Source organism: Saccostrea cucullata, unplaced genomic scaffold, assembly GCF_032062105.1.
Source record: "Saccostrea cucullata isolate Sc308-1 unplaced genomic scaffold, CSIRO_AGI_Scuc_v1 ctg875, whole genome shotgun sequence".
NCBI classification, from domain to species: Eukaryota; Metazoa; Mollusca; class Bivalvia; order Ostreida; family Ostreidae; genus Saccostrea; species Saccostrea cuccullata.
This window is the reverse complement of record NW_026941560.1, coordinates 103,092-121,327: the sequence shown is the minus strand read 5'-3', so window position 1 is coordinate 121,327 and position 18,236 is coordinate 103,092. Positions and strand designations below refer to the sequence as shown.

The 18,236-nt window shown below is 35.5% G+C and overlaps 1 protein-coding gene across 3 annotated transcripts in view; it reads left to right on the top strand.

Moving 5' to 3' along the window:
- The first annotated feature begins 3,498 nt into the window (after positions 1-3,498).
- Positions 3,499-18,236, top strand: part of LOC134258050 (kinesin heavy chain-like) — a 32,744-nt gene continuing 18,006 nt past the window's right edge. The window contains exons 1-15 of one of the 3 annotated variants that reach the window (XM_062740610.1): positions 3,499-3,958; positions 6,289-6,376; positions 6,921-6,994; positions 9,494-9,598; positions 9,881-9,929; positions 10,144-10,199; positions 10,817-10,904; positions 11,324-11,448; positions 11,808-11,912; positions 12,601-12,749; positions 15,453-15,499; positions 15,570-15,671; positions 16,167-16,348; positions 16,690-16,845; positions 17,540-17,659. In XM_062740610.1, the coding sequence (XP_062596594.1) occupies positions 3,830-3,958; positions 6,289-6,376; positions 6,921-6,994; positions 9,494-9,598; positions 9,881-9,929; positions 10,144-10,199; positions 10,817-10,904; positions 11,324-11,448; positions 11,808-11,912; positions 12,601-12,749; positions 15,453-15,499; positions 15,570-15,671; positions 16,167-16,348; positions 16,690-16,845; positions 17,540-17,659 (1,575 nt within the window). In that variant the 5' untranslated portion in view covers positions 3,499-3,829. Of the gene's footprint in view, positions 3,959-6,288; positions 6,377-6,920; positions 6,995-9,493; positions 9,599-9,880; positions 9,930-10,143; positions 10,200-10,816; positions 10,905-11,323; positions 11,449-11,807; positions 11,913-12,600; positions 12,750-14,822; positions 14,870-15,452; positions 15,500-15,522; positions 15,672-16,166; positions 16,349-16,689; positions 16,846-17,539; positions 17,660-18,236 lie in introns of all 3 variants that reach the window. The other 2 variants (XM_062740609.1, XM_062740607.1) reach the window with 2 other exon arrangements.

Genomic DNA, 18,236 nt, shown 5'->3' with positions numbered 1-18,236 from the left:
AAAGTGGGTCAAACTCCAAGGTCAAGGTCAAAAGGTCAAATTTGGTGGTACCCATAGAAAGGTCTTGTTACAAGGAATACACGTGTGAAATATGAAAGTCATAGCTCCACTAAATCAAAAGTTATGGGCAAGGTTAAAGTTTTTGCGGACAAACAGACAGACAGACAGACAGACAGACGGACACGACAAAAACTATATGCCCCCGAAACTTCGTTTACGGGGGCATAAAAATCAGTATGTAGATCAGACAGGCGAGGATCAAGGAATTTTTTCCAGGTGGATCCACTCACGTCAAAAAAAAATCTTAAACCCAAAAATTTCTTGACAAGCGACTTACTTCAAATTGTCAAGCATCTGTAAGATTTTAATTAGATCCACTAGTATTACTTAGCAGAAGTAAAATGTCATAAGGGTTTTTTCATGGAGAAGTCAGATTACATATATTTGGTACATGGGTGTTCATACTTTATTTAGGTAGAAAATACAACACGCTAATATTTTATAAGGAAAACTGAATTCACCCTCCTCATATTATGGCATATAATTAAAGTAAACACAAAACTGCAGTTTGGGTTATATTATTTTATTTATGTTCAGACACAAACATTATCCTTTTAGGCCCTTATTTTTTTTAGATTTGTTAAAGTTTGCAATAAAGTAATAAATAACATCTAAATGGGTTGAAAATACAATACGTTAGGATACTATAGCAGAAGTCAAATTTCATTTTTTTTCATTGAGAAGTCAGATCCCACATATTTGGTTTTCGAAGAAGCGATCACGTGTTGATTTTTTTTAATCAGAAAAAGTAGATCCCATTTTTTCCAGACAGGTCTAATATTATGTTTTTTCTTCATAGAGAGGACAGGTCCCACGTTTTTCTTTTCTTTTGTTTTTAATGCATGGACGTAGGTGAGCCCCCCCCCCCTCCCCCAATTTTTGCAAGGATAGACATAATATAGGCATTGAAAATTGAGGTTTACCTTTTTTGTTGGTTTAGCCCCCCCCCCCCAACTTTCAATTAGCCCCCCCCCCCCCGCCACCACCACTTTCAATATTAGCTTCCGACGTCTATATGATGGAGAAGTCACATCACACTTTTTTTCACGGTAAGACAGATCACAATTGAGTTAGTTTTTTTTCATTCAGAGAAAACTTATCTATATTTTTTTCTCCGAAGAACAGGCGCGTAGCATCGATTTTGAAAGTGGGGGGGCCAGCCAGAGAAATTTTTTTTTTTACTCACCTGAAAAAAGTTGACAAGCAAAAAAAAAAAAAAAAAAAAAATTGAATTGTAAGTTCCCCAAACTCGAAAATCCTATTTCGTGGTGGGGGGGGGGGGGGGGGGGGGGGGGGTAGTGGCCAAGTTTTTCAACGCCAAAATACTTTCACTTCCAATTTTTTTCATACATTTTCCTACATTTCCTTGATATCACTATACTATGGTAAAAAGTGAGGGGGCCAACCATCCTTTCAATGAACATTACCTATAGTAAAGGTAATGTTGGGGAAAAAAGTGGGGGGGCCAGGCCCCCCCTGGCCCCCCCTGTTGCTACGCCCCTGAAGAAGGCAGCTCCCCTTTTTCTCGGAGAGGTGTGATATCTCTTTTTTTCATTGAAAATTTTTGGGCAGATCCCAGGTTTTTTTCATGCATAAAGAAAGCAGATCTCACGGCTTCGAGAAGGTACTCAAGGTATAAAGTTCGAACTTTTTTTTTGTCGAAGTCCCAGTTTTTCCCCGTCCAAGTCATTGGATCCGGAAGATAAGCCCCAGGTGTTATTTTGATGTTCGATTATGATTTATATATACTCAATCTAATGATAAAACACTTTAATTTTTTTCCATGACTCAGTGGCTGATTCAGAGGGGGTGTGTGGGATTGCAACCCCCCCCCCCCTCTTTGGATTTGCAAAAAGAGAGAGAGAGAGAAAAAAGAAGAAAGTCCTAAATTTTTGTTGTATTTTTACTATAATTTAAAATGTTCAGTATAAGGCTTATGTTGTAACTTATAAAGAAATTTGGTTGTGAAAACAAAATGAAACCCCACCCGGCCCCTTACAAAATAGAATTTTCGGGTTCGAAGATTTATTTTCCTTTCTAAATTCCAGGTGAGGGAGGGGCTAATTTTGTACAGGTGTGAATGCCTTGGGGGCTAGCAGTCTACCTGTGGTCATCTGTCTCCTAATCCCTATACACAGGAAGTGATTTAAGGTCAGACGACACGTTCCTCAAAAATATACAACTTTTCGTAAGAATTTGTCATTGAATTACCTTAAACAAGTTTCCTCACAAAAAATTAAGGTACCTTAATTACCAGGCATTTGGACGAGATACCACAAGGTCATATTTCTTTAAAAAAAAAACCTCCAGTAACAACCAAATATTAGACTTATTTCATTCATCCCCAGGATCCCATCTATATATTAAATGAAAAGAGAGCCGTGTTATAACTACATTATATATTGAAAAATATCTAGGTTTAATAACCTATAATTTTGTCACCATCAAACATGCTAAAACATTGCATGTAAAATTCTTTTCCGGATAACAAAGAAAAATATGTTACCCGTGATTAGAAACATTTATAAATATTTTAAAATTTGATTACTTGACACAGTGACGGTAATGCATGCATGCTCTAAACTTATTCAAAAACATTTTCACTTTAGGTTACTGTTTAGCATATTAAAACTAATATATAAAAATTTCATCAGAAAAAAAAGTTTTTATGTACTAAATTAAGTTTTTTTATTTATTTATATTATATTATTATAAATTTATAATCTTTTCAAATACTAAATGTATGTAATACAATTTCTGTAAAACCTGTTTTATTAACATCAGTAGTTAATTTGAAGGTCCCCATGAGTGCCAAACAAGGTGTACAGAGTATACACAAGGACCAGTAGGTAAATGTCAATCAAGTCCCAGTATCCAATGATGGACCTTCATGCACTTGATTGACAGGGCTTCCCAGACCAGTGGCCTTTTTCACAAAAAATCTTACGACTAAGACTAAAATTTCATGACTCGATCTGTAACTCTTGATCTAATAAAAATATTGTTTTCCTAATTGCAATTCAGTAAAAAAAATTTTGAATAATGTTATAGAAAAATAATTTTTTTGTAGCTTAGATATTTGCTGTAGAATGGGGGGAATTTTATTTATTGCCAGAATTTTTTTAATCCATGTTAATTTTGAAGGCGGTGCTTAAATTCTCTGCCTTTGAAAACTTTAAGGTAATTCATACAATTAAGTATTTTTTCCCAGGTTGATCAACCTCCCAACTTTAAAACCCCCACCCACGTGAGCATCCCCTATCTATCGGTGACACCCAATGCGACGTGTGCTCCTTGTCATGTTCGGGAAATAAACGGAAAATTTAGTAGCACGCGAAATGTTTGTGTACGAGTTGTCTGGTACCGGAATTTGCATTATGCCGAAATTTCATTCGGGAATCCTCTTGAAAAAGCATAGGAAGATGTCACAAATACACGAGGTTCCCCGCAATCAATAAATCACGTCATCTTCCACCATGCAATTCTGACATTGATTATGGGATTCGAAGCAGACGTTATGTGATAAAAACTTGGACCCGATCCACCGTTTTCAAGGATTGCAAGGCAACACCCTTCCGTATTTCTAGTTCTCTAAACATTCCACTTTAAGATCTTCTCTAAAAAATTCTCATTTAGTCAGTTTGTTATTATTTTTAGAGGTCTCGTATGCGTTTGAATTATAATGATGGACTGAGTTTCTATCATATTGATGAGATCGATGCATAATTAGATTTCTAGACTCGGACTGCAGCCATCGTCCTGGTAAAACATGACGACGCCGGCTGACGAATGCGGCATCAAAGTCGTCTGTCGGATACGACCTCTAAACTCCTCGGAAGAAAAAGCCGGGAGTAAGTTCGTGGTGAAGTTTCCGACAGAAGATTCCATTAACTGTGGCGTAAGTGTTCATCATCATGTCGGTAGACAAACAAAGTAAATGAATGGGTATTATAAGTAATTATCTGTAGGTGTATGACTGTCTGAAAAAATGTATGGATTGGTAGGGGGTTACAGTCGCCTAAATCTCAGCAAGATGTGTAAGATTAAAATTTTGGTCTGACGTCTACGTCTCAGTGCGATCCTGCACAATAATGATTGGTTTTTATATAGCGCCTTTCTAGCATAAATGCTACTCAAAGTGCTTTACAATTCATTATTACCCCACCCCAGCAGACCATAACAATCCAGAATCTTTTCTCAGTGCAAACTGCCGTTAAAGTAGTTCTATACTCGCACTACGTCACTGACGAATAGTAAAACCGGAACCGCGCTTCCTTTTTCCGAGATGAGATTTTTTAACTGTATTGGTTTGACTTTTACTTAGCGTTTTAAATATCCGGTAACGATTTTGCTCGAAGTCGGTCGCGTCAACAAATACAGATTCTACAGTTTAAGGATAAATTGATAGAATAAGAGAAGGCTGGGAACAACTTTCGGTTGACAGAAATAATTAGGTAATAAAACGATATTTCTGTGAATGATGCATGTTTTATATGCCGCGCCGAAAACACGGACCATGGTCATCTCATGCTACATCAGAACATGTATCAAACTATCGAGGCGACTACTGTCGGCGGCCAAGTTCAAGCTAATAGTAAAGTAATGACTACGATTTGCAATTGATTAGACAATTAATGGATTTTACTTATCAAACATTACAAAATTTACTTTGAATAATAATTATTGCATACAACGCATACCCCCCTCCCCCAACCTGCTTACCCACGAATCCCAATGCAACATTTTCTTTTGAATATAAGTATTTGACAAAAGTTGACTCTTTTGTAGCATACTTAGTTACTTTCTGTAACAAAATCATCCAGTTTCTGAGAATCAGTCAATTACTTTCATTTTCATCGTCTCCAATTTAATTTTTTTTTTTTTTTTTTTTTTTTGAGTACAATAAGATAAATTTTAGGGACAATAGGTTTTGGGTGTGTATAATAATTGTTTTAAATTATGTACAACTTTGTTAATACAAGTATACACTCAAACATTAACAGTATTACAGGAATATGTGGCAATATATTACTTCTGGAAGAAAGAAATTAGGGGGGTCTCTTTAGTGTAGAGCTCATACCACAAAAAGTAATGCGTCAACATATAATTTTTTTCAGCTTATTCTTTTTCTTAAATATAATTTAGTAAAAATAATGTAAATTTACGAAGTTTGAGTCCATAATTTTTTTTTAAATGACCGAGATTGTCCTGTGAAGCATATTTTCTCACATTAAATTTTGATACAATAGCCTAACAAAGTGCATCTATTTATAATAATTCATACAAAACAAGGATTACATATTGTTTACTAACATGTTTCTACTCTATTTTGGGTATTAAAGTTGAATATTTAGACTTTAATTAATTTATATACAACAAAATCTAGGATAGGTAAATTTTCAGTATTTTACATTTCGGGGTATATACTCCGATAGGCTATAGCGGAAAAGTAAACACGTTGACATATCATTTTTCTTGTGTCTATCCATTGCTGGGATGTATGTCTATCTTATAAAAGCAGATTTTTAAAGATTGAGCCCATTTAGTGCCGAGTATAGAACTACCTTAAGATGCTAGAACACTAACATTCTGACAATATCTTTCACTGTCTATAGCCAGGTACCCCATTTACACTTAGGTGGAGTGAGGAAATTCATGTGAAGTGTTTTTCCCTAGGACACATCGTCGAATTGCCGTGGCCAGGATTCGAACTCGCAACCTTTCGGTTTGGAGTCCGGCACTTTAACCACTAGACTACCCATGCCACAATGTGATTCGGGGTTTTTTGCCCCGATGTCAGACCAAAATTTTAGTCTCTACCCATCTTACTGAGATTACAGTAACCTCAGATATGGGGGAGGGGGGTACAGTTACTTCAGATATGTGGAGAGGTGGTCAAACTTTGAAGTATTGCATGTGTTTTTAATTCAGTATGTAGAATGATACACTTTCCACTCGCTTGAATATTTGATCAATTGATGTTTAAAAATTGCACAAATCTACACTGGACATCACTTACAGTTACTTAATGATAAAAGGAGGGCATATATCACTGCATATGATGTCAAATTGTCAATCGATCATCATGACGAGATTTTTTCATTCATTCAATTACCAGGTTGTGTGGCATCTAATTTTGTTAAGTTACTGAAAGTGCATGCATGCTGCTAGATATTAATCAAAGTTAACTAATTAATGTTATTAATTTTAATTATTGGTTTATTGTAGGGGAAGCTGTTTGTGTTTGACCGAGTTTTAAAACCCAATGTCACTCAGGAGCAGGTCTACGAGACAGCAGCCAAGCCTATTGTAGCCGGTTTGTATCGAGACAGCGTTAATGTGAAATCTAACTATTTATCTATTATAAGCAGGCAGAAACTGTGCAGTTTTCTTGGATTGACAAGTTACATTTCATATGCTCTTCAAATAATTTAAGCTGATGTGAGAAATTGCATAGTCAAAGTTTATGACAGCATACAAAGATGTATACATGTCAGGGTTGTTGTGCATAAGACCTGGGGGGGGGGGCATTTCCCTGCCACCCTCTCAGTTATTCTGGCTTTTTCCCCTCCGTTCTCACAAAGGGAGGAACCCAAGGCAGTTTTCTTCTTGTAATACGTCCCCTCATATTTTGAGTTCAATTCCTATGGACACCTATAGTACTAGAAACCAACCATGATTTATTCACTTTGTCAGGATTCCAGTAATGAGTTGATGAATAAGTCTAGTACTTGTTTATGCTCCTGTTAACAAATTAAAAGTCTAAACCAGTTCAATGTTATTAGGATAAATTTATTGTACTTTATTTTACTAGCTTACCGCATGTAAATTTATTTAATTAGTGAGATCTTTTCTTTCAGATGTATTGGGTGGATACAATGGAACCATCTTTGCCTATGGACAGACATCCTCCGGCAAAACACATACCATGGAGGTGGGATTCCAAGACAAGTCATTGTTATGTTCATTGACCATTTTAGAGTTATTGCCCCTGTCAGAACTTTTTAGGAGAGAAAAAAATTCATATTATTAAGCTCATGCACTATGTTGATGAATTTGAATTTAAATATTGTGTGCCTAAGATTTAGGATTGTTACTATAAACATCTAGTTTATTTTTTTGAGAATAATTTATGCTCAGTAGAAGATAAGTTTAAGAATGTTCTGTGTAATATAGAGTATATGCCAAAAAAAATTAATCAATTGTTTCTCAGGCCAAAAAAATCAAAATTCAATGCGGCAGGCAGGCTTTTTTTTTTTTTTTTTGAAGCAGGATTTAGTCTGCACCTTTTTTAGCTCACCTGAGCCGAAGGCTCAAGTGAGCTTTTCTGATCACATTTTGTCCGTCGTCCGTCCGTCTGTCTGTCCGTCCGTCTATCCGTCCGTCTGTCCGTCCGTCTGTAAACTTTTCACATTTTCGACTTCTTCTCAAGAACCACAGGGCCAATTTTGACCAAACTTGGTACAAAGCATCCTTGGGTGAAGGGGAATTTAAATTGTTAAAATGAAGGGACATATCCCCTCGCAAGGGGAGATAATCAAGAAAAGACAAAAATAGGGTTGGGTCATTAAAAAATCTTCTTCTCAAGAACCACTGGGCCAGTAAAGCTGAAACTTATGTGGAAGCATCCTGGGGTAGTGTAGATTCTAAATTGTTCAAATAATGACCCCCGGGGGAAGGGCGGGGCCACAATGGGGAATCAAAGTTTTACATAGAAATATATAGGAAAAATCTTTGAAAATCTTCTTCTCAAGAACCACTGGGTCAGAAAAGCTGAAACTTATGTGGAAGCATCCTGGTATAGTGAAGATTCTAAATTGTTCACATCATGACCCCCGGGGGAAGGGCGGGGCCACAATGGGGAATCAAAGTTTTACATAGAAATATATAGGAAAAATATTTGAAAATCTTCTTCTCAAGAACCACTGGGCCAGAAAAGCTGAAACTTATGTGGAAGCATCCTGGTATAATGTAGATTCTAAATTGTTCAAATCATGACCCCCGGGGGAAGGGCAGGGCCACAATGGGGTATCAAAGTTTTATAAAGAAATATATAGGAAAAATCTTTGAAAATCTTCTTCTCAAGAACCACTGGGCTAGAAAAGCTGAAACTTATATGGAAGCATCCTGGTATAGTGTAGATTCTAAATTGTTCAAATCATGACACCGGGGGGAAGGGCAAGGCCACAATGGGGTATCAAAGTTTTATAAAGAAATATATAGGAAAAAATCTTTGAAAATCTTCTTCTCAAGAACCACTGGGCCAGAAAAGCTGAAACTTATGTGGAAGCATCCTGGTATAATGTAGATTCTAAATTGTTCAAATGATGACCCCTGGGGGAAAGGGCGGGGCCACAATGGGGAATCAAAGTTTTATATAGAAATATATAGGAAAAATCTTTGAAAATCTTCTTCTCAAGAACCACTGGGCCAGAAAAGCTGAAACTTATGTGGAAGCATCCTGGTATAATGTAGATTCTAAATTGTTCAAATCATGACCCCCGGGGGAAGGGCGGGGCCACAATGGGGAATCAAAGTTTTATATAGAAATATATAGGAAAAATCTTTGAAAATCTTCTTCTCAAAAACCACTGGGCCAGAAAAAGTGAAGCTTATGTGGAAGCATTCTGGGGTAGTGTAAATTCTAAATTGTTCAAATCATGACCCCTGGGGGAAGGGCGGGGCCATTATAGGGAATCAAAGTTTTACATAGAAATATATAGGAAAAATCTTTAAAAATCTTCTTCTCAGGAACCACTGGGCCAAAAAAGCTGAAACATATGTGCCCATCCATGGAAGGATCATGTGGTAGTGTAGATTTCAAAATGTCTAAATTATGATCAGTGGGGTAGGATGGGGATGCATTATGTATAACAAGGGGGAAATCTGGTAAAGAACAGAATGGTCAAAGCTTCTCAGGTGAGCGATGTGGCCCATGGGCCTCTTGTTTTTAAAAAGTCATTTGTTCAATAAAATGATAATATCTACTAATTCTTAAGTTTTGTTCTCTGAAATTAGTTATAATATGTATTCAACCTTAAATAATTTTATTCCAAACATTTATTTAAAAGTTAACTTATAAAATACTGTAGATTTAGAAGAAAGATATTGTTTTTCTAATAAAAACGTCTATCTTAGCATTTATGAAAAGGGCAATAACTCGATTTTCTTTTTCAACTTGGAAAAATAGAAAATTGGGTTATTTCCCTTTTCAATATGTCAAAAAAATTGATCAATGCGGCCGTTTTTAAACTGATGCGGCGGTGCCTGAGAAACTATTGATTAATTTTTGGGGGCCATAGGATGAAATATACTTGTACCACTTGAGGATTTTTTTCAAATGTACTGTATTTTTTGAAAATATGTAATCAATTCATTCAGTTGTTATTTTATGATGACTACATTTAGAATTTGCTATTTTCATCTTGGACAGGGTGTTCTTGGAAATGACAAGATGCATGGAATTATTCCAAGGATCGTTCAGGATATCTTCAGTTATATTTATGGAATGGAAGAAAATCTGGAATTCCACATCAAAGTAGGTGTATAAAAATTTTGATTTAGGGGTGATGTGTTGATGATTATATTGGACAAGGCATGATAAAGGTAGAATGATACAGAATATTTTAAGTACATATAGTTATCCTATGGTAAGAAAGGGGAATGTCCGAGTGGTATTACTATGGGAGATAGCGGGAATCAAGGAATATTTATTTACTTGATTATTTTATTTATTTTCTTGTTTACCTGAAGTGTAACTGTTATGAATAAGTAAGTCTTTAGCTGATATATTCTTTTATCCTTTATTTTGTTTTTGTAGGTGTCCTATTTTGAGATCTACATGGATAAAATCCGAGATTTACTTGACAGTGAGTATGAGTGATAACAAAACACCTAAGGATTTCTGTCATTGGGATAATAATGTTAACTAAATATATCAAACATCATGAACATGGGAGAAGAGGGTGGTGGTGAACTGCTCATACAAGTTATATGAGAAGTAAAATTGTACTTTCTGACAGTCATAAATTATATTTTCATTAAGTTTGTGATAAATGACTAATATATTTTATTTCTGTACAGTTTCCAAGGTGAATCTGTCAGTACATGAAGACAAGAATAGAGTTCCATATGTCAAGGTGGGTTAAATAACACAACTTTCTGGTAGATATATGGTGAAAGTGGTGACAAAAATGTTTTCTAATCCGTGAAGTGAGATTTTATAGTGGAAACTTAGACAAATGAGTGAGAGAAACTAAATGGTTTGGCATATTTATCATGAGAGAAAAAGAGACAACATCATGAAAGAAAGATATTTTTTTAAAGAAATCTAAAAACACATCTTTTTAGACTCGCCTTTAGTTTATAAGGCTCTAGTCACAATGGAGCATCCAGTTGGTTTTATTTTATTTAAAAAAAAAAAACAAACAAACAAAAAAAAAAACGCCCTATTATTTTACCTTTTTGCTTTTTTATATTGTACCCCTCCTTTGTTTTATACTGTTGTTTTCTACGTGTAAAGCGCTTTAGGGTAACTCCATAATTATATAGGGCGCTATATAAAAGTAGAATAATAATAATAATATCTAGGGGGGATTGAGATAGATTGATTCATCTTCATGTGGCAGAGAGATTGAGATGTTATGTTGAGAAAGAGTTTTTGTTTTAATGAGGTAAAAAAAAACGAGCTTATAATTCGATTGAATGAAACGGAGTCAGTTCTCATTGGTCTAACAAACTGTAAATTAACATATAGGGAGCCACAGAGAGATTTGTGTCCAGTCCAGAAGAAGTGATGGAAGCCATTGATGAAGGAAAAGCTAATCGCCATGTCGCCGTCACCAGTAAGTAAAAGCTAATCGCCATGTTGCTGTCACCAGTAAGTAAAAGCTAATCGTCATGTCGTGGTCACCAATCAATAAAAAGTTAATCGTCATGTCACTATCACCAGTAAATAAAAGTTAATCGTCATGTCGCTGTTATGTTGTCGTCAGCAGTAAGTAAAAGCCTATCACCATGTCGCCGTTGCCAGTAAGAAAAACCTTATCGCAATGTAGCCGTCACCAGTTTGTGTGTTTATGGTACCAGGCTTGCAAATGAAATTAAACATGCTTCTTTTCATTTCATTTGTTTAGGGGCATGAATTAGAATTAGGCCTAAAAAGATTAAGTGTATATTTACAGATTCTGATACATCAGCAACTCCCCCTAGACAACAGGAAAGTTTATTTACAGAATTTCTTCACCTCTGTTTTATATTGTAGATATGAATGAGCATAGTTCTCGGTCACACAGTGTGTTCCTTATCAACGTGAAACAAGAAAACCTGGAGAACCAGAAGAAACTGAACGGCAAACTGTACTTAGTGGACCTGGCTGGAAGTGAAAAAGTACGTATCCAAAAGGGCAGTAAATACTATATTTTACAATCGCTTACTGTAACATCAATTCAATTCGTGGGGCCAAATTTTCATGGTTTGAGGAATAAAAAGTACAAAGGAATTTGATTGTGTGGTTGAAAAGAAACATTATTTAGTATTTTTAAGCTAAAACATGTGTGGAATCTGCTTGGGGTATGGTGTACTCTAATTTATCCAGATCATGACCCCTTGGGGAAGGGCGGGGTCATGATAGTTATTACAGTGGAGGAAATCTTGAACAGAATGGCAAAAGAGTTACTCGGGTGAGCGATATAGCCAATGGGCCTCTTCTATATTAATTTATAAATCAACAAGCTCAATTTTTTCAGGTCAGCAAGACGGGAGCTGAGGGTGCCGTGTTGGACGAAGCTAAAAATATCAACAAATCATTATCTGCTCTGGGGAATGTCATTGCTGCACTGGCGGACGGCAATGTAAGCACACACACATATAAACTTCAAAATACTGATATTAAAAAAAATCTGTAAATACTGTCAACCAACTATTGTATAACTATACAAACATCAAATATTGATATAAAAAAATCTGTAAATACTGTCAACCAACTATTGTATAACTATACAAACATCAAATATTGATATAAAAAAAGCTGTAAATACTGTCAACCAACAAAATCAAGCACAAAATCTGTTATTCCTGATGCATCAGTTTGGAATGTGTTTGCAACTACTAATGTTCACAAACGAGGACACATTTACATAAAGACATACAGAATTATTGTATTGGGATGATAAATATTCACTAATAAATGAAGGTTGCAAAAATTGTGGATATTACTGGTTGCGAATAAAAGTTGGTTTATCATGTTTACAGTACATGTAGTCACTGTGCAGAAGAATGTACAAATGAGATTTTGTAAATCTTCTTCATTTTGCTATAAATACTGTGTCTGATAATATCAGATTATTTGTGTGTTTATGATATGGAGTTTGTTTGTCTGATCACATGAAGTTTATTTCTGTGTTTATGGTATAAACTTTATACATGTATCTAAGTCTAATCATACTGAATTAACTGCTATGATGTAAAATTTTTGGCTTACAAGTGTGTTTTCCGAGTCTGGTCATGTTGAGTTAGCTTCTATGATGTTGTGATTTGCAGAAGAGCCACGTGCCGTACAGAGACAGTAAGCTGACACGTATACTCCAGGAGAGTTTAGGAGGAAACGCCCGGACGACGGTTGTCATCTGCTGCTCTCCCGCCTCCTTCAATGAATCGGAAACCAAGTCTACCTTACTGTTTGGTCAGCGGTAAGATACATTATTATATACCAGTAGCTTAAAATTAGATTGTAAAAAAAAATTCTGAAAGTTTAGAGAATTCCAGCATACAGTATCTTGGTGTTTTCTTGGAATGATGAGTTTATATTATATGGGTAAGCTGTGCGAGCATTTAATGTCCAACGTATCTAATTGTTAACAAAAAAATCTTGTTCGATCAACAGCTAACGTGTTAAGTCTAGCTTGTTCTTTATTTTAAAAATTTTACTTTTAGGTCACCTGAGTAAACTCAGGTGACCTATTGCTATCCGTTTTCGTCCGTCGTCGTGCACCGTGTGTTAACATTTGAACATTTTCAGCTTCTTCTCTGCAACCACTCAACCAATTTCAACCAAATTTAGCACAAAGCGTCTATGGATGAAGGGGAACAAAAATTGTGAATTTCATGGTCCCTGCCCCCCTTGGGCCTGATGGGTGGGGCAAAAACCTGTTAAATTTATGAAATCTTTAAAAATCCTCTTCTTTACTCCTGGACATCAAGCAGTCAAACTGTTTGCATGACTGTAATCAGCATTGAGTCCTCTACCAAAAATATGAAATTCATGGCCCTGGGGTCAGGGGTACTAGGGTGCTAGGGTGGGGCTAAATAAGTATATAGTGAAAATGCATTATTTCTTTGAAAATCTTCTTCTCTGCTCCTGGGTATTAAATAAACTAAATTAAGTACATAGTTATGATGAGCAAGAGTGCCTCTACCAAAATTGTGAATTTTATGGCCCCAGGGTCAGGGGTTCTGGTGTTAGGGCGGGGCTCTATTGATTATATAGTGAAAATACATTAATTCTTTAAATATCTTCTTCTCTACTCCTGGGTATTAAATAAACTAACCAAGTCCATAGTTATGTTGAATAAGACTGCCTCTTCCCAATTTGTGAATTTCAGGGCCCCTGGGTCAGGGGTTCATGTTTTAGGGTGGGGCTCTAATGATTATAGAGTGAAATGCATGAATTCTTTGAACATCTTATCCTTTGCTCTTGGTTAATATGCCAATGATCTAATTACATATTTAAGGCCAGGATTTATTTTATTTTCAGGTTTACAAACCCACCGCTCAAGGGTTTGAATTTTCATGAAAAAAAATAATAAAAACATTTTTTTTCTTTCTGATGTCAAATTTGAGTTTGGATAAAGATTTCAAATTTACAAACTTGTACTTCCGGTTTTAAGATGAACTTGGCGGGTAATAAAGCTAGATCTGCAAAGATAGCTTGATTTATTGTAAAATTCATCGATAAGAGTGCCATTTGAAACATTTCACCCATTCAAAGGACAAATGAAATGCTGACGACCTTGTTGCATAATGACATGCTGGTGAGATAATTATGTATTCGTTTCAAAAGTATCTGTCGATGAATTATTTTCCTCCCCACAGGTTTAAAACTGCCGGTGGTAGCTATTGCTAGCGCCATTGTTTAGGTCTCTGTTATAGCTTACAGTCTAAGTATCATTCTTAAGCATCAGATGTAATGAATAAAACTATGGGAGAAGTTAAGTCCATTTGAGGAAGAAATAAACAAAAGCTTGAAGAAATTAAAAAAAATTCAACTATTAAAAAGAAAGTATATACAAATATATACAGGGATTACAGGCATGTAGTATCACTTGTGGCAGCCAGAAAAATTATTTTACACTTAATTGAAAAAATGTTCACCCTACTCCGCAGTATTCCCTGTCTGTTTTATGATAGGAATTATAATTTTAGGCATCAAGTATGTTTTAGTACGATGTCTACACATTCACCTAACACACATTTAAAAAATGAAGATATATTGAAAGAGTTTTAAAGAATTGATTTGTACTTTGACTAAAAATAAATCAATGCTTTGAAATCTGCTCTTTGATAAGCAATGCATGGTGCCTCTTTCAAAATTTGTGAATTTCATGACCTTGGGATTAAATCACAAACCAAATACAAGCGCTGGAAAGTTGTTACATGATACTCAGGTGACCTATAAGGCCTGTGATTTAACTAGAGCTAAGACGTTTAAAAACATTGTATCTGTGAATGGAGAACTGACATGTTGAGTTCTTTATTTTCTATAGAGCTAAGACGATTAAGAACATTGTATCTGTAAATGAAGAGCTGACATGTTGAGTCCTTTATTTTCTATAGAGCTAAGACGATTAAGAACATTGTATCTGTAAATGAAGAGCTGACATGTTGAGTCCTTTATTTTCTATAGAGCTAAGACGATTAAGAACATTGTATCTGTAAATGGAGAACTGACATGTTGAGTTCTTTATTTTCTATAGAGCTAAGACGATTAAGAACATTGTATCTGTAAATGAAGAGCTGACATGTTGAGTCCTTTATTTTCTATAGAGTTAAGACGATTAAGAACATTGTATCTGTAAATGAAGAGCTGACATGTTGAGTCCTTTATTTTCTATAGAGCTAAGACGATTAAGAACATTGTATCTGTAAATGGAGAACTGACATGTTGAGTTCTTTATTTTCTATAGAGCTAAGACGATTAAGAACATTGTATCTGTAAATGAAGAGCTGACATGTTGAGTCCTTTATTTTCTGTAGAGCTAAGACGATTAAGAACATTGTATCTGTGAATGGAGAACTGACATGTTGAGTCCTTTATTTTCTGTAGAGCTAAGACGATTAAGAACATTATATCTGTGAATGGAGAACTGACATGTTGAGTCCTTTATTTTCTGTAGAGCTAAGACGATTAAGAACATTGTATCTGTGAATGGAGAGCTGACATGTTAAGTCCTTTATTTTCTATAGAGCTAAGACGATTAAGAACATTGTTTCTGTAAATGAAGAACTAACAGCGGAGGAATGGAAGAAGAGATACGAGAAAGAAAAGGAGAAAGCGGCGCGGTACAAGGGACTGCTGGAGAAATGTCAGGCCGAGCTCCAAAAGTGGCGCAGTGGTAAGTTGTTTTTTTTACTGCGGTGCACTTGTCAGTGGTAAGTTGTTTTTCACTCATTCACTGCGGTGCACTTCTCAGTGTTTCCTTAAAAGAAAACTCACTTGTCAGTTATTTTTCATCAGTGGTTAAGTTTTTAATTGATTTTCTCCTAATGGTTCATTAGTGACTAATTTCTAATCTCTGACAACATTGAGTTAGTTTAAGGTTGATTATATCTCATTATAAACAGGCTGTTCAGAAAATGGACAGGAATTCCTAATTAAAATATGATTATCTCATAGCAATCAGCTACAGAGCTGATATGATTGTAAAATATTGTTTGTATGCCAAAAGAAATAAATTTAACATGACTGTATTCAAAGAAATAATATTTTGATATGATTAATTTTTTTTGTAACTTTTGTAAAATGAAATAGTGGATCTGCAAATTGAAAGTTAAAAGCTGCTTGGTACAATGTCCTTATGTTATAATGTGTATGTTGATTCCGTTATAAGGTCAATCTGTTACTCTGGATGAACAAGTGGACATGAAGGCGAGCACAGCGTCATTACAGGAGGAAGAGAAGCCGCCCCTGCCCGCCGCCCTCACCGCCAGCGTCAGCTCCACGCTGGACGAGAACACGAAGGCTCAGCTGGAGGAGGAGAAGATGAAGCTCTACGAGCAACTGGACGACAAGGTCAGTGTAGTGACAAGTTAAAAAAGGGGTTCAAGTGTGTGATAAGACAAAAATAACACTGGGTAAAAATAACCCCGTGCAAAGTTGAAACAGGGTAAAATTATCTCCCAAGTGTGAAGGGGTGAAAATATCACAGTGCAAGAATAACCCTGTGTGAATTTAAAATGGGGTAAAATTGTCTTCAAGTGTGAAAATAAAAAACAGGGTAAAGAATAATCCTTTGCAAAGTTAAACGGGGTAGAGTTGTCTTCAAGTGTGAATGGGCAAAAATAAGAAGAGGAAAAATAACTCTGTATACAGTACAAATGCCTGATATTGATCTTTTCTCTCTTTCCAATCAGGATGAGGAGATAAATGAATTATCTCAGATGATAGAGAGATTGAAGGAACAAATGCTGGGACAGGAAGACCTGATCACGATGGGAAAACGAGACTACGATTCGCTGCAGCAGGAGATGACACGAATACAGGCCGATAACGACTCAGCCAAGGACGAGGTATAAATAGGGGATTTCAGGCAAAAAAATTAATTTCTTGGTTCTTAGGCCGTTGCTCATCTCTTCCAAGGGTGCCTCTTTGACCATTTTTATTGCTAAATCAGTAAGATAAAAACAACAAATCACCTTCCTCATCATTTTTAAAGGTTTTATACAATGTAGAAAAGCTGTCTCATCATGTTTTGAAGGCAATAAAAAGTCAGAAAAAGTGCCTCCCTCCCTCGTCATATTTCTTGAAAAAAGGCCTTAGAACCAAGGAATTAGCTTTGCATGGCCTTAGTGATGAATTTTTATAAATGAATTCCTCATCATTCACCAACTTTTATTTCTTTACATGAAATATCTCTAAGATGAACTCTGGAATTGATAAAATAAGAAAAAATCTTTCCAATGTTAACTTTATACAATTAAAAATTACACAAAAGGTACACCTCTTAAAGTCCTATTCTAATGATGTCTTTATTTACATGTAGAGAAAGTAGCCCTGCAAGGGTTATAAAGCCCTGAATTCCTTCCTCATAAAAAAATCTTTTTTGTCTAGGTGAATGTGCCTTGGAACATGTTTATAATTTTATTTGTATATTTACAGGTATATACTGTAGATTCTTTATTTTTTGCAAGTACATATTATTGCGAATGAGCTCTTCAATGTCAAATTATGAGAATAATAAATTGCAAATGTGTGTATTTACAGGTGAAGGAAGTTCTGCAGGCGTTGGAGGAGTTGGCGATGAATTACGACCAGAAATCACAGGAAGTGGAGAACAAGAACAAAGAAAACGAGACCATCGTAGAGGAACTGAACCAGAAACTGGTACGTATGTACTGATGTATAGAAACTGGTACGTATGTACTGATGTATAGAAACTGGTACATATGTACTGATGTATAGAAACTGGTACGTATGTACTGATGTATAGAAACTGGTACGTATGTACTGATGTATATGAACTGGTACGTATGTACTGATGTATAGAAACTGGTATGTATGTACTGATGTATAGAAACTGGTACGTATGTACTGATGTATAGAAACTGGTATGTATGTACTGATGTATAGAAACTGGTACGTATGTACTGATGTATGTAAACAGAAACTGGTACGTATGTACTGAAATATATAAACTGGTACATATGTACTGATGTATATAAACTGGTACGTATGTACTGATGTATATAAACTGGTAGGTATGTACTGATGTATATAAACTGGTACGTATGTACTGATGTATATAAACTGGTACGTATGTACTGATGTATATAAACTGGTACGTATGTACTGATGTATATATGAACTGGTATGTATATACTAATGTATATAAACTGATACGTATGTACTGATGTACATAAACTGGTACGTATTTTTTATGTATATAAACTGGTACATATGT